Here is a 25,783-nt window from a genome sequence, read left to right as displayed (position 1 = left end):
AGAGCGGCCATTTTGAATATATTAATGCTGTATTTATTTACCTGATATGTGTTTGGGCATTCGCAAAAGGCTCAGGAATTGCATAATGTTACTGGAGAGAGACTACATAAGTCTGCCACACTCAGCGATATCTTGGATAACCGGAGAGAGTGCGCAGGGGCTAAACTGATCTGGAGCTGATACGTGGATAGATTAACTATTGTAGGGACGTGCAAAATACACATTGTAACTGCAAGTGAAGCGAAACATGTGAGACACCTGATGTGCTCACCGTAAATGTGCAAAAAAAATGTGAGGGAATAAAACATATATACACACGTGTGGATGACGTGGCTGACTGGAATCTAGGTCAGTATATGAATGCTGAAAGCACTCAGCCATATAACGCATAATGCGTAGTGTAAGAAATGATAATGCAATGATGACTCTATGCATCCTGTCAGGAAGCGACACCTTAAAAACCAACAAAAATACATAATGCAGACAATGTCAAATAGAGAAACTGGTAATAAATCAGAATAAATGCTGTGTCACACTCTCAGCAAACATTGCCACAGGTGGCTCTTGACTGCAAGGGACCCGAGGTATCTGACACACTGTAATGCACCAAATAGGTATGGTTAATGCAACAGCATACATAGAAGTGAAACAATGCATCAAAGCATAATAATTTGCACAAACAAAAAAGTCAGTATATAAATGCTGAAAGCACTCAGCCATAGAACGCATAATGCGTAGTGTAAGAAATTATAATGCATTGATGACTATGTATCCTGTCAGGAAGCGACACCTTAAATACCAACATAAAAACATATAATGCAGACACTGTCACATGGAGAAACTAGTGATAAATTGAAGGCAGAATAAATGCTATGTGTCTCGCTCTCAGCAAACATTGCCACAGGTGGATCTTGACTGCTAGGGACCTAAGGTGCCTGACATGCTGCAATGCACAAAATACATATGGTTAATGCAACAACATCCATAGATAGTGAAACAATGCATCAAAGCATAATAATTTGCATAAACAATGTGGCAACTACGTGAAATATCATCCAATGCAAATGAAGGCCAATATCACCCCTTTTCTTTCTGTAGTGAATTATTATTTGTGTTAAACAGTATCTGGCTGGCTGATGTCCATGATCAGCATGTACAGTATATGCTGTGTAAAAGATTCCTAGTATCAGCAAACAACATAGTGGGGCTGTGCTCCTCAATACCCATTAGGGATTAGTTACATGGAGGAAATGCGGCTAACTGGCTGACACCCCAAGGCAGTATGTGCATGTCACATAGGCAGGTGAGGCTTATTAACTGTGATTGGTTTTGTTGAATTGCACTGGGGTTTGGGGTATATATATATGTATTGTGCACTGCATTCAATTGCACTACCTTGAGAAAGGTCCCACTGGGGGACCGAAACGTCGGTTTTTGTGTCTTCTATCAAATATAGAAAATTTATGATTTACTTACCTGCGTGCAGTCCCTTGATGTCGTGTTGCAACCGGTATCGTATGGTCTATTATTGCTTTATGGGATAAGCACCAAAACTTATTTACCTGCAAATGCTGTGCCGGCTGTGCATTGGATTATATATATAATTATATATTTTTTTGTGTTATTTTTATATATAACTTATTTTTGTTTTATATATTTATATATATATAGTTATTTTCTAATTTTATCTCACACCATTACACATTTTATACAACACAAATTGTTATTGCACTATTCTAGAACACACTAACACCCACACACTGATAGCGCTACTGTCTTTTGTGTGTGTGTGTGTATCTATATCTATATATGCACACACACACACACACACACACACACACACACACACACACACACACACACACACACACACACACACACACACACACACACACACACACACACACACACACACACACACACACACACACGAGAGTAGCGCTGTCAGTGTGTGGGTGTTAGTGTGTTCTAGAATAGTGCAATAACAATTTGTGTTGTATAAAATGTGTAATGGTGTGAGATAAAATTAGAAAATAAATATATATATATATATATAACAAAAATAAGTTATATATAAAAATAACACAAAAATATATATGAATAGAACAGTATCCAGTGAAAAAAATAAAAATAGGACAGACCAGTCCAATATGGTAGATGAAAACAAGTCCAAAAAGATGTTCCAGTCACTGTATGGGGAGGCAAGCTTCTATATGATCTAGCCAGATCAACAAAATCTACAAGAACAAGAGAAAAAGAAGTGCCAGCTCCATAGCATAGCATTTGTATTCAAATTCAAGAGGGGCCGCCAGGACATGCACTCACTTCAAATATATAAAAACATTTATGGGAGACAATCTGTAAGCTTCAAGGAACTGTGGAAAGGGGAAGGTGCAGCCAGGGTGTAGTCAGAGCAATATGCTAGGCTGTGGGTATACAAGGCAGATACTTATCAGTATAAGATGTCATCGGGGCAGATGAGGGGAGGGATGATGTTATCCACTTCAGTGGTGGTATAGCTGAATCCAAGGGACTGGCACTCGTGGCGCTTGGATGGAACCCTCAGCGTCACAGAAGGAATGTCCACACAACACAATGTAGGAGCGCCACCCCAGCAATGCTGTAAAAACTGCCTCTCTCCTCTCACTCTGTGTCCGTCAAAAACGCCGATTCAAACCCACATGTAGCTGCTGCAGATTCCGCATGCACACTTCCTGGTAAGCGGATGACGTCAGTGTGTCATGCGTCACAACGTCCGACATGTTTCGTTACGTGAGTGACTTCTTGAAGGGATGATTGGCTGACAGCTTCTCTCTCTCTCTCTATATATACCTAACCAGTGATAGTGCCAGTTTGAATCTGGCTGTGACAGGGAGGTTGCAGCCAATCATGTCGTGAGCATGCTCAGCCAATCAGTACACTAGTTACATAATACACATTAATACACATTAAACGGAATAAAAAACACACATCATTAGCTGAGCATAATACAATTGTCAATAATAACAGTAAAAATATATAGCACCATACAGTACTATGTCTATCTAAAGGAATATAATGTAGAAGGATAATACAAAACTTAATATAAAAATAATAAATAATGCTGACAAATATAAATAAACAATAAATAAGATAATCTATCCATACAACTAGAGATGATATACATTAACCCAAATTGAAGTGTAGTATGGTAATGATTGTCTTGCAAAATTATAAAATAAAAATTATTTATCTTAAGAAAATTAATAATAAAACAAAACCATTTTAATAAAACCCATAATAATATAATATAAGTATCCCAATAAGAATAGAACATATAAATGTGATGGTCTAGAGCAGGGGTGGGGAACGTCCGGCCCGCGGGCCGTATACGGCCCGCCAACTGTTTTGGTCCAGGCCTCGTGAGTCAGGCGGCCGTTTGCGCGCTCGAAAGAAAGGAGGGGAAAAAAAAAAAAACTTCCCCTTTCCTGATTGGCTGCCTCGTGTTGGCATATTGCTAAGAGTTTTTTTTTTGCCTAGACCCCCCCCCCCTACGGAGCACGTCCACAGAAGAGCGAGTCTGTGGAGGAAGAAACTTGAATCTCCACACCGGGCAGCAGTTGCACCTGCACCGATCCCCTCCTGCTCCGATTCCCCCCCCCCTGCGCACGTCCACGGACCTCCTCTGATCCCCCCCTGCTCAGAATCCCCCCCCCCATGCACTTACATGGTCCTCCTCCACACACCACACACCGGGCAGCAGTTGTGGAGGTGGGCACATGCTCCGATCCCCCCTTGCTCAGAATCCCCCCCCCGCGCACTTACACGGTCCTCCCCCGATCCCCCCCTGCTCAGAACCCCCCCCTGCTCAGAATACCCCCACCCCCTGCTCAGAATCCCCCCCCTGCTCAGAATCCCCCCCTGCTCAGAATACCCCCCCTGCTCAGAATCCCCCCCCATCTCAGAATCCACCCCCCCTGCTCAGAATACCCCCCCTGCTCAGAATCCCCCCCCTGCTCAGAATCCCCCCCCTACTCAGAATCCCCCCTGCTCAGAACCCCCCCCCTGCTCAGAATCCCCCCCCACTCATAATCCCCCCCCCTGTGCACTTACATGGTCCTCCTCCGATCCCCCCCTGCTCAGAATCCCCCCCTGCGCACTTACACGGTCCTTCTCCGATCCCCCACGCTCTGATTCCCCCCCATGCGCACGTCCACGGACCCCACCCCGCGCACTTACACGGTCCTCCTCCACACACAGGCTGCGTCCTCGCTAGCGCTGAGCGTGCGGCGCTTGGCGAGGTGACTTGCATATATATATATATATATATGCGAGCCCCTGCTCACGCGATGTGTAGGCGCGGGCACACACGCTCATCGGCGCTTAAACAAATTTTAGGCGGGGACGCTGTAGGGGAACCTAGAAAGTTTTTTAAAAAATTGTTTACTCAAGCGCCGGTGAGCGTGTGTGCCCACCGCATACGTGTGCATCGCGTGAGCGGGGACTTGCATATATATAGGCTTAAGCCTATAGGGAACCATGTTAAAAATGGTTTTTGAGGCAAAAAGTGACACTGTGTGCTCATTTGCATGTCATTTCCCAGAATCCCTTGCTGCAGTGGAAGTGCTGTATGCTGGGTAATAATGGGGAAAGGCGGGGTTGCAGACCTGCCTAAGACATGCAGATGAGCATACAGTTGTATTTGCATATATATATATATATATATATATATATATATATATATATATATATATATATATATATACAAGTCACCTCACCAAACGCCGCCCGCTCAGCGCTAGCGTGGACGCAGCCTAATCCCAGCATCATTGGTCTCCTTGACTTCAATACAAGTTGTATGATTAACTTTTGCAGAGCCCCCATAAAATGACTGTGTGATCGCATGCATCTCAAGTTGTCACTTCTTGCCGCTGATTGTGTGTGTGTGATTGTGGGTGGGTGATTGTGTGTGGGTGATATTGGGTGGGAGAGTGTGTGATTTTGTGGGTGGGTGAGTGTGTGTGGGTGAGTGTGTGTGGGTGAGTGTGTGATTGTGGGTGTGTGTGGGTGGGTGATTGTGTGTGTGTGAGTGATTGTGTGTGTGTGTGTGTGTGTGTGTGTGTGTGTGTGTGTGGGGGTGATTGTGGGTGAGTGTGTGATTGTGTGTGTGGGTGGTTGATTGTGTGTGTGGGTGGGTGATTGTGGGTGAGTGGGTGGGTGAGTGTGTGATTTTGTCGGTGTGTGTGTGTGGGTGAGTGTGTGATATTGTGTGTGGGTGGGTGTGTGGGTGATTGTGGGTGTGGGTGTGTGGGTGATTGTGTGTGTGTGTGGTTGATTGTGTGTGTGTGTGGGTGGGTGATTGTGTGTGCGTGTGGGTGATTGTGTGTGAGTGTGGGTGATTGTGTGTGTGGGTGGGTGAGTGTGTGTGGGTGATTTTGTGGGTGAGTGTGTGTGTGGGTGAGTGTGTGTGTGTGGGTGATTTTGTGGGTGTGTGTGTGTGGGTGATTGTGTGTGTGGGTGGGTGATTTTGTGGGTGAGTGTGTGTGGGTGATTGTGTGTGGGTGGGTGAGTGTGTGTGGGTGATTGTGTGTGTGTGTGGGTGATTGTGTGTGTGGGTGGGTGATTTTGTGGGTGAGTGTGTGTGTGTGTGGGTGATTGTTTGTGTGGGTGAGTTTGTGTGTGTGTGATTTAGTGTGTGAGGGTGTGTGGGTGTGGGTGTGTGTGTGTGTGTGTGTGTGTGTGTGTGTGTGTGTGTGTGTGTGTGTGTGTGTGTGTGTGTGTGTGTGTGTGTGTGTGTGATTGTGTGTGTGGGTGAGTGTGTGATTGTGGGTGTGTGTGGGTGGGTGATTGTGTGTGTGAGTGATTGTGTGTGTGGGTGATTGTAAGTGAGTGTGTGATTGTGTGTGTGGGTGGTTGATTGTGTGTGTGGGTGGGTGATTGTGGGTGAGTGGGTGGGTGAGTGTGTGATTTTGTGGGTGTGTGTGTGTGGGTGAGTGTGTGATATTGTGTGTGGGTGGGTGTGTGGGTGATTGTGGGTGTGGGTGTGTGGGTGATTGTGTGTGTGTGTGGTTGATTGTGTGTGTGTGTGGGTGGGTGATTGTGTGTGCGTGTGGGTGATTGTGTGTGTGGGTGGGTGAGTGTGTGTGGGTGATTTTGTGGGTGAGTGTGTGTGTGGGTGAGTGTGTGTGTGGGTGATTTTGTGGGTGAGTGTGTGTGGGTGATTGTGTGTGTGGGTGGGTGATTTTGTGGGTGAGTGTGTGTGGGTGATTGTGTGTGGGTTGGTGAGTGTGTGTGGGTGATTGTGTGTGTGTGTGGGTGATTGTGTGTGTGGGTGGGTGATTTTGTGGGTGAGTGTGTGTGTGTGTGTGTGGGTGATTGTTTGTGTGGGTGAGTTTGTGTGTGTGTGATTTAGTGTGTGAGGGTGTGTGGGTGTGGGTGTGTGTGTGTGTGTGTGTGTGTGTGTGTGTGTGTGTGTGTGTGTGTGTGTGATTGTGTGTGTGGGTGAGTGTGTGTGTGGGTGATTTAGTGTGTGAGGGTGTGTGGGTGATTGTGTGTGTGTGTGTGGGTGAGTGTGTGTGTGGGTGAGTGTGTGGGTGATTGTGTGTGTGTGTTATTTCCCCGAACCTCCCCCCACTCAGTTGTGTGTGTCTGAGAGAGAGAGAGTGGGTCTGAGAGTCTGAGAGAGAGAGTGTGGGTCTGAGAGTCTGAGAGAGAGATAGTGGGTCTGAGAGTCTGAGAGAGAGAGAGTGGATCTGAAAGTCTGAGAGAGAGAGTGAGAGTCTGAGAGAGAGAGTGAGAGTCTGAGAGAGAGCGTCAGAGAGAGAGTGAGAGAGTGAGAGTCTGAGAGAGAGTGAGAGTCTGAGAGAGAGAGAGAGAGAGTCTGAGAGAGAGAGTGAGAGTCTGAGAGAGAGAAAGAGAGAGTCTGAGAGAGAGAGTGGGTCTGAGAGTCTGAGAGAGAGAGTGGGTCTGAGAGTCTAAGAGAGAGTGTGTCAGAGAGAGAGAGTGGGTCTGAGAGAGAGTGTGTCTGAGAGAGAGAGAGAGTGAGTCTGAGAGAGAGTGAGAGTCTGAGAGAGAGAGTGGGTCTGAGAGTCTGAGAGAGAGAGTGGGTCTGAGAGTCTGAGAGAGAGAGTGGGTCTGAGAGAGTCTGAGAGAGAGTGAGTCTGAGAGAGAGAGTGGGTCTGAGAGAGAGAGTGAGAGTCTGAGAGTGTGCCTGAGAGAGAGAGAGAGAGAGAGAGAGAGAGGGTCTGAGAGTCTGAGAGAGAGTGTGTCTGAGAGAGAGAGTGTGGGTCTGAGAGTCTGATTTCCCTCCCCCCTGCCCGATTTCTGTGTACGTGTGTGTGTGTGTGCGCGCGTGTGCATGTGCGTGCGCACAGACACCAACCCGCAGTCAGTCACCCACCACCCAAGAGTCAGTCAGTCACCCAAAAAGAAGCAGTTCCAGCCATCACATTAGTGGTGAGTTCATTAAATGTTTGTCCAAATATAGCAGGCTAATTTTTAAGTTGATAATTTTGTATGGCCCTCGAATGATTTTATAAATATCAAAATGGCCCTTGGCAGAAAAAAGGTTTCCCACCCCTGGTCTAGAGTGTGACAGAAGAGTCATATAATGAATAAACACTAAATGTAGACACCAATCTAAAGAAGGGTAGAATAAAAGTGTTATGGGGTTGTAGATAGATGTATCACATAGTTAAAATACCACCTATCGTTGGATGCAGGCAGGAAATAAGAAAGCAAGAAAATGGAAATGATCCTAATCTTGATAGAACTGGAAAGCAAGACTACACCAGAGTACTGGTGTCTATGCATTCGTTTAACCCCTGAGGTACCAACGTACCTAACTGGTAAATCCAATAGGATTCACGCGTGCATAGATGTTTAAATCTATCTCCCCCCAGTTTCGACCTGGAGATACTTTCGATTCCAATGATCCTTAGACTCGCTGGATCTTTTCAATGTACACTTAAAAAGTGGCGTGGACACGAAAAAGAAGAGGGTCCAAGATGGCGGCGCCAAAAATGGCGTGAAAATGTGGTAGCTGCGCTCCGGGAGAGGTGAAAGATGGAGGAGAGGCGGAGCCAGGAGGAGGGCGGTGAGGAGCCAGCATACCCACAACGCTGCCGGAGGGATGTGACGGCATACAGGCGACCGGGCGCCGGGTGATGACGCGACCGGAAGGACAGCGGCGAAACCGGAAGTGCGGGTCTGCAGGCAGCAGGGAAGCTCGGCGGGGGTGCGCGAACTCCGCCGCCGAGAGCCGTGCTGGGTGGAGGAGGGAGGCAGGAGGAAGGAAGGAGGGAGGCAGAACGGGCACGCTGCAGAAGGAGGCGGACATGGTGCAATGGAAGGGGGGGGGTAGGGGTGCGATTTCAGGGGTGTGTTGGAAGAGGGGGTAGGGGTGTGTTTGAAGGGGGGTAGGGGTGTGTTGGAGGGGGGGTTAGGGCGGGTTGGAAGGGGGGGGTAGGTGTGTGATGGAAGGGGGTAGGGTTGGGAGGAGGTAAGGGGGTAGATAGAAGATGGGGTAAGGAGAGGTAGCAGTGGGAAGGGTTAGCTCAGTAGAGAAGAGGTTTAGAATTGGGGTAGAGGGATAGACAAAGACTAGACTAAGGTCTTAACAGACAGATGGGAGTGAAAGAGCAGAGAGTCATAGTATAGAGATACAGAGGGAGGCTGCAACAGCCAAGGTGGAGGGAAACTTAAAGATGCGGCAGGACTATAACAAACTTTTCTCTGCACACCTACACAGGGCAGAAGCAGCAGACTATGAAGCAAAGGAATGGGATAGGGGTGTTGAATGAAGTTATATAGTTAGAAGAATCTTCCCGCAAACAGGACAGGCAAACGGCAGCACAGCAATGGATGAGGAGAGGCTGATGGTAGATTTAAAAGTTATATAGTTAGTACAAAGAGATAGTTGGGTGTTATACAAAAAGATGAATGTTATAAAGTACAAGTTTTACATTGTGTTTGGACAATAGAAGCTAGCACCGGTGGTTAGGTGGCGGTCACGCCACCCTGGCAGTAGGTATGTTCCATGGCCCCACAAGGGTTGTTACATCAGGGCCAGTGGGGAAAGTCCCAGGGGAGAAGAGACTCCAGAAGAGTCGACGCCTTCAGGCCCTAGCGGGAAGGTGCGGGAGGAGGTGTGCTACCCCTGGGCACAAGAGCATGGGTCCGACAGGATCAGTTATTGCCCACGGCAGTGATTGTTGAATTTGTTCGGTATGTTGTATGTTGTCTTGTGTCCCCTGTTTGTTCCTGTGAGGGTTTCCCTCTCCGTCTCCCCGAACCCCCATCTCTACTACGCCCGGGACCGTTATGGCAAGAATAGGTCTGTGGAAAGCCGGCTGCAGTCCCTTGACGTACTCCTGACAAGACATCATTTTTGGGTAAGCACCTTCGCACACATAACACTACGCTGTAACTTGGGTATCACATAATGTTAAAGGCTTGAATAGCCCCCAGAAAAGGAGAATCGCATTCAATGAATATAAAAGGATAAAAACAGACATTTTATTTTTACAGGAGACCCACCCACTTTAATGCTAGGAATAACCCTCGGTTTCTGGATGCCAACTTCCGCCAGTTCTATCTAGTGTCCGCTCTTGGGAAAAAAAAAAGGAGTGGCGATACTGTTTCACAATAGCTTTCCATTTAAGGTGGATAAGGTTAAAAGAGACACGGAAGGAAGATACCTTATCTTGACGGGGACAGTACAGTACATAATAGTTGCTTAACTCTGGCTTCAGTTTACGCCCCCTGTGAAAATGACCCACAGTTCTTTCGTGTATTTTTTGCACTACTGGATAGGGTGGCGGAAGGGAATCTAGTTATTGCAGGAGACTTTAATAAAAGATTAGACCTGACATTAGATAGAGCACAACAGAGGACTAAGGACAGAACTGCAGGGGTGACGGCACTTCGACAGGGTATCAGGGACAAACAGTTAGTTGACATTTGGAGGGAGCAGCACCCTAGAGACAGAGGCTTCACATTCTACTCGCACCCGCATGACAGCTACAGTAGAATTGATTACTTCTTCATATCAAATAGACTGGTTCCGCAGATCTCCTACTCAGGAATCCATGATATTTCATGGTCAGATCATGCACCGATTGAGCTGAGGTGCTCTCAAATTAAATTGGCCAGCCCAGGAGCAAATTGGAAACTAAATGAATCTTTCATTAAGATCCCAGAAGTAGCACAAAGCATAAAAGATGAGATTTCGCAATTCTTTAAGACAAACATAGGCAGTGTGGAGTCCCATGTCACCTTATGGGAGGCTCACAAAGCCACAATGAGAGGGGTCTTGATAATTATAGCATCAGGAAGGAAAAAAGCAAGGGAGGCCAAACTGACTCAGCTTCGAGATAAGCTCCATTAACTCTCTATACTGCATAATCGAACGGGTAGAGAGGAGACATTACAGGAGTTGAAGGATGTAAGAATAGAACTTAACCTACTCCTTTCTTCCCAGGCTGAAAAGACACTGAGTTGGACAAAGAGGAAATTTTTCGAAAAATCGAACAAGCCAGATACCATGCTAGCTAGGAAAATTTGCAACAAACCACAAAACTACACCATCCACTCAATTAAAACTAGAACGGGAGACTTGACTTCTAATCCCAAACACATAGTTGAGGAGTTTAGAGCATATTATGAAAGATTATACGATGGGCAGAAGGTGAGGCATAACGATAAAACGAGTAAAGCTTTAGAAAAATTCTTAGCGGACTCGGGTTTGCCTAAAATAACAAGGTTGGAGCGAGAGTTTCTAGGAAAGGAGTTCACAGCGGAGGAACTGCTAGATGTAGTTACAAACCTTAAACCTGCAAAAGCTCTGGGCCCAGGCGGTTTTTCGAATCTATATTATAAAAAATATATAGGATTATGTCCCCGCATTTATTACGGATGTTTAACCATATCCTAGCAGGGGGGTCCTTTTCAGACATGATGCTGCAGGCGTCCATCTCGGTGATTCATAAACAGGGCAAAGATCCCACCAATTGTCCAAGCTACAGGCCAATCTCATTAATTAACTCAGATATCAAAATTTATTCCAAATTAATGGCCAATAGATTGAGTTCAATTCTTCCTAGGCTGATTCACCCGGATCAAGTTGGTTTTATCACAGGGAGGTAAGCGGCCGATAACACCAGAAGAATAGTAGATACCATTGACTATATTAATGCCAATAAAATCCCGGGCATCATATTAAGCCTCGATGCTGAAAAAGCCTTTGCTAGAATTGACTGGCCCTACCTAGATGCCACGCTTGCAGCGTTTGGAATGGGGGACACGGTATCTTGGGCAATCAAAGCGCTATACACTAACCCGACAGCGCGGGTAATCCATCAGGGGTTCCCATCAGGCGCACTGAAAATTAAAAGTGGTACGAGACAGGGATGCCCACTCTCGCCCTTGTTGTTCGCCCTACGCATGGAACCACTTGCAGCTCACATTTGGAGTAATAAAGATATCACAGGAATTCAAATTCACTCTCAGGAGTACAGGACCGCATTATATGAGGATGATGTTATATTGACACTGTCTAGGCCCCTGGTCTCTCTACCCAACCTCTTCGACCTCCTGGAAAAGTTTAATACGATCTCAGGGTTTAAAATCAACCAAGCAAAATCGGAAGCGCTAAACCTAAATCTCCCAAAGGACACAGAAAAACTAATAGAGATTAACTTCAATTTGAATTGGCAACCCAAAACGATTAAATACCTAGGAGTCAATCTCACAAAGGAGGTTAAGTTGTTATATAAGGCAAACTACCCTAAACTCTTGCAATCTTTGAGAAAGGAGCTGAAGGAGTGGGCGACGTATGGTATCTCCTGGATTGGAAGAATTTATAGCGTAAAGATGAACCTTCTCCCCAGACTATTATATCTTTCTCAGACACTCCCCATACCTTTAGTGAGGGCAGACTTCAAGAACATGCAGGCCCAGATCTTTAAGTTTATCTGGAAAAACAAAAAAGCTAGAATACCAGCAAAAACATTAGTGAGGCCCAAAGCCGCAGGCGGACTGGCGGTACCTTGCTTGTTCTCATACTATAGAGCGGCACAATTGACCCAAATTATTTACTGGCACACAGACCTGAAACTACATAGGTGGGTGGAGCTGGAGAGGGATATCTGTGCCCCTCTAGAAATTCAGAATCTGATTTGGTACCCAAAACTTAGATTAAAGCAGATCTCGAGACCGCTGTCCTCAATGATCAACTCATTTGCAGTCTGGGAAGCCACCAAATTTAAATGCGCCCTGACCACGAGGAGCTCACTGATGACCCCATTATTTGGAAACCCGGACTTTGCTCCAGGGTTGGACGAGGGACACTTTTTACTCTGGAGACAGAGTGGGTATGGGAGGTTGAAGGATCTGGAGGGCAGAATCACTATTAAGACATTCACACAGATTCAGTCAGATAAAGGCATTCCAAACACAGAATTCTTTAGATACCTCCAGGTCCGGGCATTTTATACCAAACACACCAACCGTCCTAAAGTCACTAATTTTGAAACGCTCTGTGCATGTGGGCACGTACCACGGGGACTTATCTCTAGATTGTATAAGGAAGTGATCGATCCTGGAGAGGGCAGCAGACAGAGACTTGACTACATGACATAGTGGGAGAGGGATCTGGGAGATACATTAGAGGACGAGGACTGGGTAGAAATCTTTGAAGCGGCAGCAAGTACCTCGATCTGCACGACATTGAAGGAGAACTCATATAAAGTTCTAATGAGGTGGTACCTCACCCCAGTTAGGCTATCTAAATTTGTACCAGGTTACTCCCCCTTGTGCCCTAGACAATGTGAAGAGCCTGGGGACTTGTTGCACATGCTATGGTCTTGCCCTCGATTGCGCCCGATCTGGGAACAAATACAGAATTGGCTAAAGAGGATTTTGGGCCTCGAAATTCCTCTGGATCCCTGGTTATTTCTATTAAATAAACCACTGGAGGGCCTGTCGAGAGCAGGAAATAAACTAGTCGCCCATTTTGCGACAGCAATGAGGTGCGAGACAGCGGCATTGTGGAAACAAAACACGACTCCATCGATAGATAAGATTCGGAACAGAATTTGGTTCGTCTGCCAGATGGAGAAATTGACAAGTTTGGTCAATGACACTGGCTCAAATTTTCTAAAAGTCTGGTTTCCGTGGCTGGCGCAAACCAACATCACGGGGGTGAGCAATGCCACCATTTGGCTGTGATAGCGCAAGGTGAGTTCTCCTTCAACGAATGGCAGTAGTCGCACCACAAGGACAGACATGACTGATAGGGACAATTGCAGCCTCAGATCAAGTGGTTAGCTAGGACGCACGAGGAGTTCGAGAGGTCTGGAAAAACGGCGGCTCATGGTAGAACCGGTAGCGGTGGCTGCGGTGGCAGTGGGGGTCCCCCCCTTCCCCACCCCCCCCCCCTCCTCCCCTAGTGTGTCCCCCCTCTCCCCCTGAGTCTTTGTGTAAGTGAGTTTATGTGTGAATTGAAGTGGCAGTAAATACAGCAAAGAAGTTGACCCATGTTATACTATACTTTATAACTGCTGTATGTCTAAAAACTGAATAAAACATAAAGTTGAAAAAAAAAAACTAGTAACAGGAGTTAGGGTGGTTTTAGCGTTGGTTCTGATCTGGAGCACAGTCATTGGAAGCTTTAAAAATGTAGCCTTGGTCCCAAATTAAGGATACAAGATAAAGAGTTACCAGATCAACTTACATGTGCACATGATGGGCCTCCCTGTGGCCCATCCCTATGTGTCTAATTATTTCCCCTCCTCGGGTTGTGTTTACCTTTGGGATTGTGTGAGCAGCATGGGTTGTTACTGCACAAGTGCTTACTCCCTTTGCTCTCACGCATTGCCTTGTTTACACATGGAACCTGGGAGGGGTTTAGTGTGTGAGCGTGGGGGTGCGCACGCGCCATGGGGACGTTCATCACATCAAGCATGCACGCGCACCGCTGTTCGCTTCTCCGCTTTTCTGGCATCCTCCATTGTTTATACAGCATGGATGCCAGGAGTTATGTATCGTCAAAGTGCGAACCACCCTGGTTTCAATTTGCTGTTGCTCTGGATTGGATGTAGGGGGCGGGGCCCTTGTCCATGGTGTGGGTGCGTGTGCATGTAATCATTTTACGAATTACAAAGGGTGGATGGGGGAATTGGCTCTTGCTACTGTCCTGAGAACGGTGCCAGGGGTTTATGGAACTAAGTGACACATAGAATACTTGCGTAAGCAAGCGAAAGAACCCCTTTAGTACAAGCACTCGTAAAGTGAAAAAGTAAGTGTAAATAACTAAACATTTATTAATAGCTTATGGGTAACAGTGAACACAAAACTCTTAAAATACAGATTAAACAGCTAACTCCCAGTCCTTAAACCAAGGCTGGTTTGACATGTGAATCTAGGGAATAGTAATAGCCTGGCAAAAGCAGAATGGATGTTTAGCTAGTGCCTCAGTGTGGTATATTGCTGTAAAAATGGTTATATATCTATCACGGATAGACCTGACCAGACATATGAATTCGTACCTACACTGACTGAATTGATTCAAAGAGTATGTTGGTGTTAATACATAAGAGTACTTAATGTATATGAATCAACCGAAATATATATAAAAATCCCTAGAAACGGCGCGTAAGTATAACATGGGTTAAAAAGGCTACTATGTAGCTAGAAATAGGCTGAGGATTGGATGAGTATTGTAATGAAAATATCAGCATGTCATTTACACATTGTCTGTTTATAATCAAATACCTCAGCGTGCACAGGAGTTCTCACAGAGATAAATCTTAACTAGTGAGAGACTCCCCACAGGCTTCCATGGAAACGACACAGTATAGTGAGACGAAGTTGTATAAGTAGTTATTAATATAAAGTGCAATTGTTCATATGCCCACAGTGTGCAATAATATAATTTGCAGATCAGATCTAAATACTCAGATGTATATGTTGTAGCACTAGAAAAATTCTAGGCACCTCCCACCCGGTGTGGTGTATTTATGAACACCACCGGACATTAAGTTATCCGGGTGAGGAAGAGGTTAAACTTGGTATAACGCTGGAGAGCTATGTGTGCCTTCCCCCCGGTGTGGTGTATTTGTGAACACCACCGGACCTTTAATTAGCCGGGTAAGGAAGGGGTTAATATAGGATAATAAACAAAGCCCCATGCGTATATGCTAGATCCTCTTAGTGTATATACAATGTACTTTATACAACTCCAGTCAGGTGTGGTGTATTAGTGAACACCACCAAACAAATTAATAAACCTGATAGAGTAAATACATTAATTCTCTGTCAAAGTTTATGAAACAATTTATAAGCCAAGTCTGATGGTGTTATTAGCGCATACCCCTTGTGCAAATAGATGAAATAAGTTATACATATGATCGTAGTTGTTTAAGGCACAGAACGCATAGTATATTAACAATATATGCTAAGCATGAGTTACAGGGACTCCACCCGGCGTGGTGTATTAATGAACACCACAGAACATTAGTTAGCCGGGTGGGGGGAAGTCCCAATGGGGGTAGAAAAGCGCCGATACAGCTCACCCTTGCAGGAGTAATCTCTGAGCTGCATTCAACACCGCACTGGTGACGTCAGCACGTACCAGTGCGGTGTTGAATGCAGCTCCGAGATTACTCCTGCAAGGGTGAGCTGTATCGGCGCTTTTCTACCCCCATTGGGACTTCCCCCCACCCGGCTAACTAATGTTCTGTGGTGTTCATTAATACACCACGCCGGGTGGAGTCCCTGTAACTTTAGAGCACCTTTCACAAACAACTTCATTTTTCTGAGGCAGTTGGTTTGTGCTCCTATGCTTTATTTTATTTATTTTTTAAGACTGAGCATTTCTTTAGCTTATCTTTTTATTGTCCGAGCATACTAATATATATATATATATATATATAAAAAAAATAATTATATATATATATATATATATATATATATAAATATACATATATATACATACACATATACACACATATATACACACACCCACACACCCCTAAATGCAGAAAATACTACTCTCTCCCACCCCCCTTATTTTTCTTTTTATATGTAAAGCATGTGACAATGTATAATTCCACATGCTTGCCTAAACTGGCAATCGTTTAATACACCTGTTATAAATCTGTACAAATCCTGATTGTGTGCCTAACATATTTGCCACCTTTTCGTTTCAAACAATCCTTCAGTCAGTGTTACAGCAGCTACAATGTATCCTTATATTAATATAGTAACTATCTATTGTTGCAGATGCAGCTCAAACTGCATAGAATATTGGCAACAAATTATCACAAACATGAAAGTGTTGGAAAGATTCGCACTTCATAGGAGGTGGGCTTAAATTCCTCTTAACAGATCTCAAAGTGGGAGCACTTGACATCTTTAAAACCAGATCAACTTTCATTATTTAATACAGATTTTATGGCTTTGTAAACGAATGTTCAATATTTTAAATCCAAGAGGAAAAGAAATATCACTTGCTGCTCGGTAAAAATTAAATGTAAAGCTTTTAAAGTGAACCTACTAAAAATGTTTTCCGCAAACTATAAAAAGGCCAACTTTATATATACACATTAACTATGCTCGTACCAAACTCATGTGGAAAATATAATTGCATTGGCTGTATGTGCCCTAGATCAAATGCATCATGCGGGTGTTGGGGGCATCATTTCATGTAGTTTTAATAATATGCATTTACATACAATCTGCATTTTACTGGGACTCAAAAACGGTGTCAGTGAAAAAAATAATCGCATTGTATGAATACCAAATCCTGCTTTGATGGCACAAATTTCTTGTATAACAGCAGCGCCACCCTGTGGTATTTGTGCGAACTACAGATACATTGAATGGGATTCTTGGCGCTTTTCTGCTGTTCTCCGGTCAGATCAAAAGCTTTAAAACGAAAACAAACCAATAAATACAACTGTGTAAATAAAAAACTAAATCTAACAGAACACTTCGTTGCATTTGGTGCTTACCCTTTTATCCCGAATGCAGAGTAAATATGAGCATTATAGCTTTTACACGGATAAGGTGGGTGGCTCTTAGAAGAGCCTTTGTGTTTGTGGGTCAGTGATGAGATCAGGGTTACTTGGCGCTAGTGTACTTGGTGACAGCCTTGGTGCCCTCGGACACTGCGTGCTTGGCCAGCTCTCCCGGCAGCAGCAGGCGCACGGCGGTCTGGATCTCCCGGGAAGTGATGGTGGAGCGTTTGTTGTAATGAGCCAGACGGGAGGCTTCTCCTGCGATGCGCTCGAAGATATCGTTGACAAAGGAGTTCATGATGCCCATGGCCTTGGAGGAGATGCCGGTGTCAGGGTGAACCTGCTTCAGCACCTTGTACACGTAGATAGCGTAACTCTCCTTCCTGGTCTTCCTACGCTTCTTCCCATCCTTCTTCTGGGTCTTGGTCACGGCTTTCTTAGAGCCCTTCTTGGCAGCTGGCGCTGACTTCGCAGCTGGCGCTGACTTGGCTGGTTCAGGCATATTGAGCGATGCTTTCTCCTTCAGCTACAAACAGACAATGTCTAACTCCTCCCCCAGCAGCTCTATTTATAGGCTTCCTATGCAAATGTGAAGCTGCAGTCTTCTGTTCTTGCATTGGCTGACTTTATCATGTGACTGTTTATGACCTCATCAGATACATTGCAAGCAAGATGATTGGTAGTTACAGGATTCTGGAACTGATTGGCTGATTTGAAGACTGACCAATCACAGAGGAGTTACGATGCACCATAAAGGTATAAATAAGGGCACAGGGGGCGGGGTTTCTTATTTCTTTTGCTGTTACAGCTGTGGTCAGATTAATAGAAATGTCTGGAAGAGGCAAACAGAGCGGGAAAGCGCGCGCTAAAGCCAAGACTCGCTCTTCTCGGGCTGGGCTGCAGTTCCCAGTCGGCCGTGTGCACAGACTTCTTCGGAAGGGTAATTATGCTCAACGTGTGGGAGCCGGAGCCCCGGTCTATCTGGCCGCAGTGCTCGAGTACCTGACTGCGGAGATCCTGGAGTTGGCCGGTAACGCCGCCCGGGATAATAAGAAGTCCCGCATCATCCCCCGGCACCTGCAGCTCGCTGTGCGTAACGATGAGGAGCTGAACCGGCTGCTCGGAGGGGTCACCATCGCTCAGGGGGGTGTTCTGCCCAATATCCAGGCCGTGCTACTGCCCAAGAAAACCGAGAGCCACAAACCAGCCAAGAGCAAGTGAGCTGAATACCCGAGACCAGGAGCAGAGACCCCCACATACCCAACACAAAGGCTCTTTTCAGAGCCACCCACAATATTGAGAAAGAGACAAGTCATTTAATATTTACTGCAGCGAGATATATTACTACCTAAGTATGAGTAAGTCTGTTTTAATTGTTACTAATATTAAATGAAACATTAAAGAATGTATAAAAATAAAGTACATGTATCGATCGCCTCTTGTTAGTGCTGTAATTGTGAAACTCCGGTATGATTTTGCTATATCTGCAGAAGATAAACACAAAGCGGTCACTTGCAAACCGATATTTACTTTCACTAATTATACAGGTTTGGGTTCAGTTACACTTCTATAGATCTGTAACTCGTGGAAAAAAACATTTGTTCCATACCATAACGACACTAACTTCACGGGGACCCAACTTTCTTACCGACTTTATTATTTCCAGGAAAGCATAAACCGCCACAAAGTCAGTGACAGATTGTGATGCATGTCTCTTGCTTTAGAACCATAATTTAAAAAAAAAAGTCTCTGCAGGTCCACCTCCTATAAATTAAAGCAAAGTTGTGTAGCACGGATAATGCAAAGTATAATATTAATATCTTTATATTTGTGAACAAACAAAAAGGCGCCAAAGCATTCAATTTAAACAAAAAGCAAGTAATTGGAACAATACACCACACGGTGGCGCTGTTGGGTTAGAAATTGATATCGGCATTACTTGGATTATAATGCTAAAAGCTGTTTTTAAAACGGACACGAGTCAGCAAGGCACGAAGCTGTGTTATAGTGAACTCACCCCCACTTTAACTCCTTAAAGCAAAGGTAAGTGAGATGAGTAACATTTATGCCAAAACAATAAAACGTCAACTATATTCAGCTAACGATGTTTAATGATTGCCCACAAACATGCAAAAGGCATACAATAATTAATTGGGACTTGTTCGAAAATAGTATAAAGATTATATAGAATGATTCAATAACCAAAAAGCTGCACAAATAATAATTACATCTGTTCTTCAAAATAAACAGCACATGGTGGAACTTGGTGTTAAAATTAATGTATTTTTTCCCTTACTTGAGTTGCTTATTTTCCACAAGAAACATTCAAATGGTTGTCAGTATTAATAAGGTAAAATGGAGGCAGCAGGAAGGTTTCAATAGGATTTAAAGGAATGTGTAGAAATGGGTATTTTGTATAATAGAACAATCTGACTTCCCAAACTTTGAACCAAAGCCCTGAGAATCTCAAATTAAATCTCTTGTGAGCAAGAACAATAATCATACTTTTTGTGCTAATAGTATACTCAGTGCTATAAACCAAAATGTAACATGCAGAACAAGTCCCTGGTGTGAATGTGTTTAATCCAGACAGGGACTGGTAAAGTGCAGAAACATGTCCAAAGTCCCACAGATCTATGGAATAACATTAATTGTATCAAATAACCATCTTAATGATACATACAGTAAACATTTACCAGTATTTTAACATATGTGGAGTTTAAAGTATGTGTGTGTGTGTGTATATATATATATATATATATATATATATATATATTCTGGAAGCACTGTATGCTAGGTCAGGTGTGCGCAAACTTTCTGTGCTGCGCACCCACTGCCTGGCAAACGCTGTGCTCGTGCCCCCCTTACCTAATATTCAGCACCATATGACGCGTGGGATCGTGACGTGATGTGAACCACACATTTCTTTGGCGACATGCACAATACATGACCATGCGGCGTCATTTGACGCCAGGTTGCCATGGCGACATGTCACCGAAGAAAAGGTAGGAGATGTCTGCGCCCACCTAGAATAAGCTTGGGCGCCCCCTGTGACGGTGAGGGGGTAACCAGGCTCAATAATAAAGTTTAAGCCCACTTGGTTACCCCTGATCCGTGTGTAAAGGTTCTAGAGTGCCAGCTCTTGGACCCAGCTGTTATATATATATATATATATATATATATATATATATATCTGAGACTGTGTAGAAATTATGCGACAATTCAGTATTTTCTGTATTTTGCCTTTTCAGGGGTACTGGAGCAGGCGCTCGCAAGGCTGTGAGTTTAAGGGTGGGGGTTTGCGGAGAATCTTCAATAAGATTGTTGCTATGTAGCGGGGTCCCCGAGTTAGGCCTGGGACATAGTAGTTTGAACATGGCTGAGCCGTGCTGAGCCGCGCTCATATTCGGTTCTGAGCCCCTGCAGCCGCAATGAGAGCGGCTTTAGCAGGGGCTCGTGCACGCTTCCGCACGCCTGCGGAACCGTGTGTCTTTACAAATGTTAAGATCCAGAGCTCGCCGGAGCAAAGGGCCAGTCACGTGAGCGGTTCGCCCAATGAGGGCGAACCAGCTCCGTGACATCACTGGCCCGCCCCCAAACACGCCCACGGACGGCGCGCTCTCTAAGGCCAGGGAAAGCACCGCTTTCCCTGAGCCTCAGCGCTCCTCCGCCCGGGCGAAGTCTCTATGGACTAAGCCTTATGGGACACCCCAGAGATGTACCCGGGAATCAGGTAATATTCTCGGGCACATGGAAGCGCAATGCTCCAGCAAAATCCTACCCTGGAAACGTTCAAATAAAACGTCCGTGTATCAGACAGAGTTAGGGAGATCTTTTCAGAAACCCTCTGTCTGATACACGGACGTTTTATTTGCCCGCCTGTTTGCTGCAAAGCCTTATTTAAGGCTATTGGGACTGTGCACTATACCTTAATCCAAGCTATCTGACGGAGCCAACAGAGCAATCGGTGCTACTTCCGGGTTGTGACGTCACGGACCAAAGATCGCGAGATCAGGAGGGTGAAGTTGAACAGTGCAACCAAGGGAGCCCCAATGTCATTGTGCACAGCGTGCACCGTGAGAGAGGTTCCTATCATCATCAGCCCCTTTGCTGCAGCTAACAGATGGGATTTTATCCTGATATGCCTGAATATTTCTGCAACATTGTAAGTAGCCATTTTTCTTGTGCTTTATCTTATACTATATTAGTGAAAGCACTGTATGCCTGTCCGGTGTCCCTAGGGGAAATCTCATTGGTCCCTTGGGCCGCCCGCCCGCCCCCGCACACCTCTCATTGGCCTGAGGCGGAGTGACGGGCCACACACACACACACACACACACACACACACACACACACACACACACACACACACACACACACACACACACACACACACACACACACACACACACACACACACACACACACACACACACACACACACACTAGGTAGGGGGGGCGCACGATTATGTAGGGGGGGCGCAAGCAGCTTGCAGGGAAACCTGGGGGCGGCCAGAGCTGTGCACGGGCGCTCCGTGCTGCTGCTTCTATGTCTGTGTCTTGCAGAGGGGGCGGGGCCAGAAGATCCGTGCTGCTTCTTCTACGTCTGTGTCTTGCAGAGGGGGCGGGGCCAGAAGCTCCGTGCTGCTGCTATGTCTGTGTCTTGCAGAGGGGGCGGGGCCAGAAGATCCGTGCTGCTGCTTCTATGTCTGTGTCTTGCAGAGGGGGCGGGGCCAGAAGATCCGTGCTGCTGCTTCTATGTCTGTGTCTTGCAGAGGGGGCGGGGCCAGAAGATCCGTGCTGCTGCTTCTATGTCTGTGTCTTGCAGAGGGGGCGGGGCCAGAAGATCCGTGCTGCTTCTATGTCTGTGTCTTGCAGAGGGGGCGGGGCTTCTCTCTGCACACAGACACGCCCACCTTCTCTTCCTGTCTGCTTAACGTTTTCAGCAGCATGGGGGGGGTTGGGGGATCGGAGCATGTCGCCCCCCCAGGTGAAATTGTGGACTGATTAAGTGTGTGTGTGTTGGTGGTGGTGGGGGGGGGGAGTGATTGAGTGTGTGTGTGTGGGGGGTGGGGGGGATTGAGTGTGTGTGTGTGGGGGGTGGGGGGGATTGAGTATGTGTGTGTGTGTGTGGGGGGGGGGAAGTGTGTGTTTGTGGGGGGATTGTGTGTGTGGGGGGGATTGTGTGTGTGTGTGGTTGTGGGGGGATTGAGTGTGGGGATTGTGTGATTGTGTGTGGGGGGGGCATTGTGTGGGGGGGGATTGTGTGTGTGTGTGGGGGGGGATTGTGTGTGTCTGGGGGGATTGAGTCCCCCCCCTCCCTGCCCTTTGCCCCCCCCCTCCCTGCCCTTTGCCCCCCCCTGCCCTTTGCCCCCCCTGCCCTTTGCCCATCCCCTGCCCTTTGCCCCCCCCCTCCCTGCCCTTTGCCCCCCCCTTCAACTCCATGCCCCCTGCCCTTCCACGCCCGGGCAACGCCGGGTATATCAGCTAGTTTGAATTATAAAACGTACTTCACCATATTGGCATCTTTCTCATTTATAGGTATTAACTCGTCCCGGAATTCTTATAAGGATATTCAACGTTTTTATCCCACAGGTGTGATGTATCTATTCACCTGTTGTCTCTGATTTGCGCCTTTTTGTATTTTGTTTTCTTCATATATTTCTGGTGTTGTGTACATCCTTTACATTGTGGCAGCATTCATTTGACACCATTATATAATTGTTAAAAATTATTTTTGCGCAAGTCAATACCGTTCTTTGTATAACAAAATGCATTTATTTGTGCGAGGTTTTGAGATACAGTGATCTCTTCTTCAGGCAAGGTTACAATGGATTACGCCAAGAAATGTACTTTCAAACAGGACAGCTAGGAATTTTATCTCTGTGGGTGAAACCTAACCCTCCCCCTGTGCAGTATGCGATTTATGAATTAAGGCAGGGGGGCACAAACTTTTTTCCCTGTGCCCCCTGCTGGAGGTGACCTCACCACCCCCCCCCCCCCCCTCACCCCAATTTACTCGGCTCCGGCATCATGACGACACGTTTCCATAGCAACGTGACGTCACATGACCTTGCGGTGTCGAGCCAAGGTAAGTGAAGGTTTACAGAGGCCGTGCAGCTCCCCCGAGACTTCATTTAAGTGCCTTCGGGAAGCGGGCGGGGCCTCTGTAAACCGCGCGCCCCACGCAGGCAGTCTCGCACCTCCCCTTGGGGTTGCGCCCCCCAGTTTGCCCACCGCTGGCGTTAATTGGTCCCAGAACGTGTGTGATGTTAGAGTAAGTGTGTGTGTGTGTGTGTGTATATATATGTGTGTATATATATATATATACAAAAGAAACACACAGCGCAAATCTAAACAGTTTGTTCCTGTGGAAGATAGTATTCACACCACTATATAGAGCCAATAATATGAAGGGGGTACATACCCTGGTCCACCTCTAACCCTATACACTGCAGCTAGTTTAGGTCTGCGGCTCCACAATCACCGCCTTTGAAGATCTGGAGAAGAGTGACCTAAGCGCAAGTGGAAAAGGGAAGAGAGAAAACACAAAAGGGGATCATAGGGCAGTATATCTATAATTATATAAATATAAGGATGGTGAGATATGCGCTTACACTGATCAAATAAGTAAAAGCCTGTAATCCTCTCTGGGACTCACGAACGTAGCTTTGAAGGGCTTGTTGGTATACTGCTTGGTCTTCCAGGAATCTTCCTTACAGGCAATCAGCTGTTGCTCATCCAGGGGTTCTCCGTCCCAGGCACTCACGTCTCACTATAAGTGAATCTCACAGGAGGGGGGGGAGGGAGGGGGGGAGGAAATAATGGAAGGGAGCAATATTGTGTAAAACCTTTTAATCTAAAAGATACTAGTTAAAATATAGGTGATCAACTCACATTTGGTGAGAAAACAACAAGCAGTTGAGAGTGTTTAGCGAGTCTCTCACACTCGTGTAGAATCGCCGGTTTACCAGTCCTCTCCGCAGTCTCTTCCGTACCACGTGATCGGCCGTGGCGTGTGACGCTGCGTGTGACGCGGCCCGGCTCTCGCGATATTGTCAGTCTGTTAGTACAGGGCAGCCCCTGACGAAGCCCGCTGGGAGAAACGCGTAGGGCCAGCTTGTGTTAGCAGCAGTGTGAGAGACACGCCGAGAAGCTCCTGTGAGATACACATGAGGAGTTCCGGAATCGAATCCCTGGGGGCCCTGTATTGCGGCGCGAGGGCCCTGTGCTGCGGCGGGGGGAGCCGGACAGGAGGGGAATCCCCCCTCCCATCTCCTGTCACGCGGTGGCAGGGGGAGCCGGAACCGGAGGAGAATCCCCCCTCCCATCTCCTGTCACGCGGTGGCAGGGGGAAGCCGGGACCGCGGGTAAAAACACTGATGCGGCGGCCATTTTTTTTTTTTTTTAAATTAGCGCGACCCCGTTAGTAACGCGGTGGTCTCGGGGTGGACCCCGAGGACCGCGTTATAACGGGGTTTAGCTGTATATATATATTTTTTTTTATACGTGTAGCCAGAACTGGTAATCTGGCTACCAGTCTGCCCTCACTGGCAGTAAGCCTGGTAAGAGCAGGCCTGCCAATAGTAATCATGGTTTTTCTCTATTCCCTGCAGTAACCTTGAGTCACAGGGGGAGGGAGTGGAACTAGGCCTGAGCATATCCAATCCTGGATCAGACCTGGTGCCCTCCTCCTGACTGTACTTTGGGGTGATTTCCGCTAAATTGGTAGTTGTACCTCTCCCCACTGAGAGAGGCAGGTCACACAGCAGAGAGCCTGAGCATTGGTCCTTCTCTGATCCTTTTCCCCTCGGGGGTGGGGGGTGGGAGTGAGTGTGGACCTTTCCTCTGCCAGAGGGGTAGGGAAGAGATAGGACAGCTGCGGGGGCCCCTGACTCATAGTGGATGTCCAGGGACCATCCTACAGCTGGGTAGCCGACTCAGAGACTGTATTGATTCAGGCCACTGCTGTGTTTGTGAGTGCTGACCCAATAAAGCCGTTCCTGTTTATATACCTCCTGCCTGGTGTTTGATCTTACTAGGAGAGGGAATTTTTCTCACTGTAGCAGATCGCCTCCATTCATCTGGAGCATTTGGCAGATGGAGGCGCTACACTGCTAGAGAACCATGTGGGATATGTACCCCAGAAACCTGTCCTTTGTCCCCACAACCATGGGCGGACAACACAGCCCTCCTGGTTACCAATAGGTAGCATGCACCACACACAAAGTAATGGCCTAATCTCCCATCGTGTGGGGAAAACAACGTTACATTTGTAGGCACTGCTTAGGTACTGCTCAACAGGACAGGTTTTCAGCGACGCAAGGCTGGAAGTAACAAGGTACGCTTCCAGAGCAAGTGCTGATGATGGAGGGAGTGACAAGGGAGACCAGGCAATTACACCTTTATACCGGGATCATATCACTGTTCAAAACCAAGAAGTAAAACAAATTGTCATTTATTGTATGTCTTTATTTATATAGCACCAAAAGTGTACTCAGCGCTTCACAAAGAATACAGTACGTGGAATTATAATTATACAATAAGTGCAGCAAAACCAGACAATAGGAAAGGAAATCTCTGCCCCGAAGAGCTTATAATCTAAGGTTTGAGGGGAACTTAGAGACAATAGGTGAGGGAATAAGTTCTGTAGATGGCAGTGCGTGGCCACAATGGGTGGTAGGAGTGACTGGGTGTGGGACAATAGCCTTGAGTGCAGGCTATTGGGATGGTTGATTTGTGGGGCGAGTTTTAAGGTAAGTCAGTATTAAATTAAAAGGTTGACA

At 46.3% G+C, this 25,783-nt stretch overlaps 2 protein-coding genes across 2 annotated transcripts; one reads left to right on the top strand and one right to left on the bottom strand.

Moving 5' to 3' along the window:
* Positions 1–16,983: 16,983 nt before the first annotated feature.
* LOC142483956 (histone H2B 1.1-like) lies at positions 16,984–17,545 on the bottom strand. Its single transcript, XM_075583874.1, has one exon. It carries the CDS (start codon positions 17,497–17,499, stop codon positions 17,101–17,103), a length of 399 nt encoding a protein of 132 aa, XP_075439989.1. The 5' UTR covers positions 17,500–17,545; the 3' UTR covers positions 16,984–17,100.
* Positions 17,546–17,801: 256 nt separating this feature from the next.
* LOC142483954 (histone H2A type 2-B) lies at positions 17,802–18,430 on the top strand. Its single transcript, XM_075583872.1, has one exon. The coding sequence runs from the start codon at positions 17,826–17,828 to the stop codon at positions 18,216–18,218; it is 393 nt and encodes a 130-aa protein (XP_075439987.1). The 5' UTR covers positions 17,802–17,825; the 3' UTR covers positions 18,219–18,430.
* The last annotated feature ends 7,353 nt before the right edge of the window (positions 18,431–25,783 follow it).

Source organism: Ascaphus truei, unplaced genomic scaffold, assembly GCF_040206685.1.
Source record: "Ascaphus truei isolate aAscTru1 unplaced genomic scaffold, aAscTru1.hap1 HAP1_SCAFFOLD_401, whole genome shotgun sequence".
Lineage (NCBI taxonomy): Eukaryota > Metazoa > Chordata > Amphibia > Anura > Ascaphidae > Ascaphus > Ascaphus truei.
The sequence above is the reverse complement of the archived record's forward strand: the minus strand, read 5'-3'. Positions and strand labels throughout refer to the sequence as shown.

Excerpts from the sequence above, each read along its gene's own strand:
- LOC142483956 (XM_075583874.1), bottom strand. The coding sequence starts at position 17,499 with ATGCCTGAACCAGCCAAGTCAGCGCCAGCTGCGAAGTCAGCGCCAGCT.
- LOC142483954 (XM_075583872.1), top strand. The coding sequence starts at position 17,826 with ATGTCTGGAAGAGGCAAACAGAGCGGGAAAGCGCGCGCTAAAGCCAAG.